The sequence below is a fragment of the Dermacentor andersoni genome, chromosome 5 (assembly GCF_023375885.2).
Source record: "Dermacentor andersoni chromosome 5, qqDerAnde1_hic_scaffold, whole genome shotgun sequence".
Classification (NCBI taxonomy): Eukaryota; Metazoa; Arthropoda; class Arachnida; order Ixodida; family Ixodidae; genus Dermacentor; species Dermacentor andersoni.
This window is the reverse complement of record NC_092818.1, coordinates 195,064,063-195,071,443: the sequence shown is the minus strand read 5'-3', so window position 1 is coordinate 195,071,443 and position 7,381 is coordinate 195,064,063. Positions and strand designations below refer to the sequence as shown.

At 43.1% G+C, this 7,381-nt stretch overlaps 1 protein-coding gene across 1 annotated transcript in view; it reads right to left on the bottom strand.

The window, feature by feature from the left end:
• Positions 1-251: 251 nt before the first annotated feature.
• The window catches only part of Appl (amyloid-beta-like protein), a 41,896-nt gene continuing 34,766 nt past the window's right edge, over positions 252-7,381 (bottom strand). Inside the window, exons 7-8 of the mRNA XM_050179531.1 lie at positions 3,089-3,402; positions 252-1,597 (exon numbers count right to left, since the gene is read on the bottom strand). Of these exons, the coding sequence (XP_050035488.1) occupies positions 1,496-1,597; positions 3,089-3,402 (416 nt within the window). The 3' untranslated portion in view covers positions 252-1,495. The remainder of the gene's footprint in view (positions 1,598-3,088; positions 3,403-7,381) is intronic.

Genomic DNA, 7,381 nt, shown 5'->3' with positions numbered 1-7,381 from the left:
TATATAGAATTTTTTCACCATCCCATTCACTTGATTTTAATGAGAGTTTACTGCATTTTCATGCCGGCTTCATTTCTTTTATAACAAGGTTTGAGTGTAAATGAGTATGAATTCAAAGATGGGGACCAAGTTACAACAGCTGTTGCGTCACGGGGACCTGTTGTGTCATTTAACAGTTTCTACATCGATCCTTGTCTTGAAATTTGTGGACATTGATCTTCATTCTTTGGTGAAAAAATGCAAGCAAGCAGTTGATCGAGCCACAAAATTTTATTGTCAGCCTGTTCTTTCAAATACACTACACAGAGTGGGTTACACTTGTGTGACCTTGTGTTGCAAAATAAGGGGTGGAACACTTGTACGAAGCCAAAGCAGAGAGAGGTGGCAGGGCCGTGTGCAGAGACGAACATACGGAGACAAGGGGTGGCAACACTCGACGTATGATATGTTCACTGAGACAAAATGACCACACAAACTGCCCTTGCAACAAGCCCTACGATGCTGCTGGCCTCCAACCAAACACATGCACGCACGCACGCACTTCCGGTCAGGGGAGAAAGGGGGCATGCAGAGAGGCACTAACGCTGGACAACCTGTACAAAAAGATGCCTAGGCCTTTAGCTGCTGGAAAGCTCGGCTCGTTGGTGGTGCGACACCTTAAGGGTCGAGAAAAAAAAAAAAAAGAAAGTGGCGCTACAGAAACTCCAACCGGAAGAAGAGCGGAGAACACAAGTGGCATGCCACCAACCCGAGGATTACCGTTTACCTATGCTCTGGCCACCCCGATTCCAATTAAAACAACCAGTGCCCCCCCCCCCATCAAGACGAGTACTCAACACCCATAATCTTTTGTGCTCTGAAAGTGACAGCTAGCCAAGCTGCCTTGACAGTGTCAATCACTACCGTCACCTTAATGAATTTCACATCTTTCACAACACAAAGCGAGGGAAGGAAATTCTTTTAAGTAGACACGCACACTTCACAAATAAATTATTCAACATGCCGTTTTTGTGACCCTCTTTCCAGACTGTATCTCTAAATAAAAAGTGAATCCTTGCATTGGTGGCGGCTACCTAGCCTCAACCCTATGCTGCTCGAGGACACCTCGGTGCTGCAGTGAAGTGGAGACTGCGGACAAGACGTTCATTTGCACACATGCACACGAGCTGACAACACATTGCTAGAAATTTGCTAGATGCCAGCCGCAGTTTCCACTGTGTTGCTCCACGAACCTGTCCTAGAGCACAACCTCTCGGGAAGAAGTGCCTCAAACTTGGTGTCATCTTGCCTGGCATCATGTTGTTGACATAAATCCCACCCCTCTCGCAAGTGGTACAACAACAACCCTGGGGCACGTCCCCCTGCTTGCACTGTCATCTGCTCCTCTCCCGGGCCACGTCCCTTTAGCGCCAGCCTTGCCCTCGGACTTTAAGACGCCTAAGCGGCCGCAACGGAGCCTATGTACAGAAAGAGAGAGGGGCATGGTGTGTTGTATTCAGTTGGCCTCAAAGTACTTGTAGGTGGGGTTTTCGTAGCCGTTGACCTGCATGGCCGTCAGATGGCGCTCCTCAGGAGAAGCTGTGGGTCCTCCTCCCACCTGCAGTAAAAGGCAGCAAACACCTCAACAAGATATCCCCCTGAATTTCAGTGTTTTGGAAGTTAAATGCACAGAGCAGAAAGGTAACAAGATTGGCACTCGGGATGTGCAGGCAAGGTGCTCTCTGCATGCAGAAAAAAGGACCCTTCAGATGCACGCAAGTGGGTGCCCAACAAAGGTTCCGGAAGATGAAGCATATGAAAAATATTAAAGGCGCTTTCTAATGTGCTTTGCAGCACAAGGTGTCCGAGGTGAGACCAAACAGGCGCTGCCAAATGCTGATAGAGTGGAGCCACATGTGTCGCAAAAAGACTTGCATCATTCCAACATGGGACACAAACTGAACCAATGTCTATCGTGTGTGCTGCACAAAACACCACAGTACAGTGGAATCTCGATAAACAGAAATCGCTTGAATGGAACTGCCTCTTAAACGGAACACCATCCTCATGGTAGGTTGGTTTTGTATTCATGCAACTGTATTCAGTTTTGCCTATCAGTAAATGGAACTCCTGATAAACAACCAATTTCCTTGGTCTCTTGAGGTTCTGTTTAAAGAGAGCCCATTGTAATATAAAAGATGACCTTGAAATTCCTGCATTCACTGAAAAGCTGATGGTTGATGACTGAAAGCCATCCTGAGGCTTTCTTTTCAGCAGTTTGATGTGTCCTTTCCAGCAGGCCTTACTAAAAAGTCCTACAAATGGTAGCATCTGCTTGAAATAAATGGACCATGCTGAGCTGCTGTAGAGGCTGCAGTTTATAATAACAATGTAACAAACAAATCTGGTGCTAGTGTCTGCACATGCCACACCCATACAATGCTTGATACGGCATGGGCATAAGAGGCCGTACCACATGGTGGTGTCCAAGGACCGCCCTTATAAGCTCAACTACATTTCTGGTTTCAGATTTTAGCCCAATTTGTCATTGCAAATTTGTTGTATGGCAATGATTAGTACAATGCTAGAAAGCGAATGCTTCGATGATGCTGTTTTTAGAACATTAATTATAAAAACCTTAAATTATCGAAAATAGTTGCCAGCGCTATGTATTACAGTGCAAATTCCACCTAGGTGTAGCAATATGCGTGCACTGTAAACCACATGACAAAATTAATTAGTTTTGAACTTATAACACTTAAGTGGTCTAATGAAACCTGTTACTGGCATAAAACATATGAAATTCAAGGAATGACAAAAAAAGCCACATGGCATTTTCTCAACTAAGCCGCAACAAATTAAAAATCCATGTACTATGTATTATACTCATCATCCAGCTCAGTCACCAAGCTCCGTGGTGACTGGATAACTACAGAACCAATATTTCTTTTAGAAATCGCAGTATGCTATGGCAGAGAATTAAGGGGATCCAAGGAGCTCAATTTTTTGTTAGTTGTGACCATATAAACAGACAGACAATGAAGCCAGAGATGGCAGAGGCACTTTTCTAATTATTGCCTGGACAGTAAACCCTACAACATCGACTGACCTGTACAAATCCACGAGCATGGGGCGAGCGTTGGCGTCTGAGCAGCACAGCCCCAACAAGCAGTGCGGTGAGTAGTGCAACTCCGGCAAAGGCAAGTGTGATGTATACGCTGCCGCTCCACTTAAGCCGTCCCAAGGCATCGGCGTGCGAGGGCCGCCGAAGTGTGTATGCAGGTTCGGCGTGCTGCAGCAATTGGCTCTGGGCATGTGCTGGTCGAGCAGTCGGTGCCACGGGGGCCATTGGTGCAACTGGCGGGGCCAGCGTGCTGCTGCTGGCTGGCAAAATGCTCTCGTCTTCCACCGACTCTGAGTCCTCTGCAGTGAGCCAGCAAAAAGAGGGACCTCCATCATCTGGGTGTGCAGCAGCGCACAGACTTTTGGAACAGTGTGTAATCTGTGAGCAGTACACAAATGCCTTTGCGACTACCGGGTATTTGAGCATGAATGTAGCCTAGCACCTGTACACTGCCCTGATACCACTACTCCGACAAAACCTTGCACCATGCAAATACTGGAAAGATAAGGCAGGAACACTCTCCACTGCTCAGTAACCTTTTGGCTCAAGCAGTGCTAAAGTTAACTAAACAAGGACAAAGGAATGACGACAGAATGGAGATGAACTAATCTGATTAACCAGTGGGCGAACGAGTAAAGCCTCATGACAAAATCATAGTGAAGGTGTTGCAGGGGCTCAGGCTTTGCCTTTGCTCACCCACTCATAATTAGCTATTGAGTAAATTGCATGTGCAATGATGCATTGATAAAATGACCTTTGATTTAATAAAATCTCTACAAGAAAAATTTCAAACCCTTTCATTAAGTACCACACACTATTTCTGTAGATTCTGTGAATATCACACCATGGGCTCAATTTAATGAAGGGCACTTTGACAGCCTCTGTGACAGCATTCCAGATGAAAATGATGCAAGAAATGTGTCACTGTGCCTTTAGCCACTTTGGCACTTGGTAGGCACCCATGTTCATGTTGAGGTCATGCCCAATATGTGTGCAAAACACTTTAGAGGGGCCTTGAATCACCTTTTTTTTAAGCCTCAAAAATGCCTTGGAACAAGTGGGGTGCCTTCCAGGGAACATATTAGAGAACTAATTTTTTTAAAACCTAGTATGAACGGATATAATTCAGGCGCAATGTTTGCTTCTCTCATTCCCCCTCAATGTCCTCTGTTCGAAGCAGCAGCGCTCACTAGAACATGTTGTGCTGGCTCACATTGTCTACGGAGGTCTGTGCCATGTTTGCACATACCAAAAATGTTCTGTGTGGTTTGAGGCTATCACAGGTTGTTTTGCTTATGGTGTTGCTTATGGTGTGATGACAACTCAGGAATGAAAATAACATTACATATACAGTAGAACCTTATTGATATTGTACCACTTTATACATGTTTCTAGCGGCAACATTTGCAATCACGAACACAAAAATTGACCAAACACAGTTATCATTTTTTTCTACCGGGTAATATGTTTCCTGAAAACACTATCCTTTGGCACCAACGTTCAGTACATCGTCGAACTTCTATCATATATAATACGCGTTCTGGCTGCTAGGTCCCCTGTAAATAAGAAAAGGTGCGAGACGTGCGTGATCGAGAACCGTAGCTGCGAACCGCAGCAGCTTCGACACAATATTTGCCCACCTGTCTCACGTGAAAACACCAGTGCACACTCGGTTTCCAATTCCAGTACCAGCAAATCTCCTCCCAGGTCGTTGCACGCCGTGTTCAAAGCTATCGCCGCCAGCCTTAGTGCGATAAGCATCTTCACCTATCTGTCTCAGGGTGTGGGACGTATAGTACCATTGGAAACATACCACACAGCTTTAATAGGCAATAACCCAAACATGCTGCTGTTCCCTGCTGCATGCGGGGTGAAGTGAGTGTCATGTTTCGCTTTGACGGCATCGTATTCTAGCACTGCCCACCAGCGTGATTTCGTTCAGGTTTCTTGTTGGCTCGTTAGAAGACTAAGCAATAGGAAAACGACAATGTGCATCTCGGGGCCACTTGGGCCCCCACCAGCTCGGCGCATGTCAGCATTTCATGCTGAAATGATTCACATTGTGTGTATGTCAACTAAGGCCGAGTCTGCCTTCAAATTGTATATTTTCCCAGCTAGTACGAATTTTCTAATTCTTTTCTAAAACGTATAAATGAGGTTCTACTGCATACCTGCTGCTTTTTTATTTCTTGATTCATTCCTAGAATTTGTTAACATGAACCAATATCAGTTAATTTTAGGTGGCGATTTTAACATTGACATGCTGGCCAATAATAACACAACAATCGAGTTCAATACTTTACTTAACGTTCACTCCTGTGAAAATGTCATCATGTCACCTACACGGATTACGACAGAATCAGAAACACTTTTAGATCTCTTCATAACAAACTTCAAAACAGATAGCTTGAAATCTGGCACCATCGCTTATGCTCTGAGTGATCACATGCCAATTTTAATATCTGTCAATCTCACTCCGAATTCCCAACGACAACCAGACCAAACGTCATTACTCGAGTTATAAATGATCAGACGTTATGCGAGTTCAAGGAACGCTTATCTATTCTTAACTGGGAACATGTTTTTGAGGAAACCGACCCTGATGAAGCATACGAAAAATTTTTAGAGATATTTACTGACATTTATAATGCTTCCTTCCGACTGAAAAAATTCTCCCAATCAAAGAAAAGTAGAAAACCATGGGTCGACAAAGATATGTTGCAATTGATAAGAAAACGAGATAAACTTTACAGACTGTTTTTAAAAAGTAGGTGTCCTGAAGCGCTGAAAACGTTCAAAAAATTTAGGAACTTCGTTACAAAGCAACTTCGCATCGCTAAAAAGCAATATATTTATAACCGATTCAATTCAACTGGTGGACAGTCCGAAAAAGTTTGGAAGGTTTTAAAATCTATCTTTGGTAATTCTTCCGAACCGACCACAAAAATTATTCATGAAGGGATTGAATTAAAAGGTGCTGACCTAGCAGATGCCTTTAATGACTACTTTCTTTCTTTTGCGGACACATCAAACAGCGATGTAAATCTGTCTAATATGAGTGCCCGAAATAGCGAAACAATATTTCTAATGCCGGTTACAGTAAATGAAGTAATTACAGAATTTTTATCACTCAATAATAGTAAAGCTACAGATGCGTCAGGTTTCCAGATACAGCCCATAAAATTTACTATCGACATTCTTGCACCTTGCCTTGCCCATATCTTCAACTTATCTTTAGTTTCCGGCGTTTTCCCGCGTCTTATGCAAAGGGCAAAAGTTATAGTAATATATAAAAAAGGGAACAAAAATGTAGTGGGAAACTATCGCCCGATATCCATCTTACCTGTGTTTTCTAAAGGCCTCGAAAAAGTTGTTCTTAAACGGCTATCTTGTTTTAGTGAAAGATACAACATTATCACTACAGCTCAATATGGCTTTCGTAAAAACAGATCTACTGAGTTAGCTCTCCTTGCTCAAAAAGAATTCATACTAAAAAATTTTGAATCAAAAAACATGGTACTAGGATTATTTCTAGATTTTTCAAAGGCGTTCGACCTTGTTAATCACTCTGTGCTGCTTAAAAAATTGGATCATTACGGTATTAGAGGCATAGCCCATATGCTGATTGCCTCATACTTGCGACATAGGTCTCAGTTTGTTAGTATTGCCGGTGAATGCTCCCAGTTGAAAGCGGTAGCTTCCGGCGTTCCGCAAGGGAGCATTTTGGGTCCGTTTCTTTTTGTTCTTTATGTCAATGATATTGTCCACATCGACAGCACTGCTAAGTACATAATTTACGCAGATGACACCAGCTTGTTTTTTTCGGGTACTTCAACTGCTGATCTCGCAAATCGAGCTAATAAAACCTTAAAAGAAATAAATACTTGGGCGGCTGATAATCACTTAAGAATTAACGTTAGCAAAACTGCAGCAGTCATGTTTCACCCACGTCACAAACACTTTGAACCTCCTCTAATTGAATTAAACAATACCAGAATAGAATTTGTGCAGTCTGTGAAAACTCTGGGCGTTTACTTTGCAGCAGATATGTCGTGGAATGATCATATTAATTACGTAGTTCAGAAACTTTCCAGAACAGTTGGTATCATGCGCCGCAATTGCTTTAATTTTCCTACATCAGTTAACTTGTTACTTTACCACTCTTTGTTCTCTTCCATAGCCAACTACGGATGTATGGTGTGGGCAACAACAACAGCTGGAAACATTAACAAACTCAGTGTCTTACAAAAACGTATTATACGCATTGCATGTAAAGTG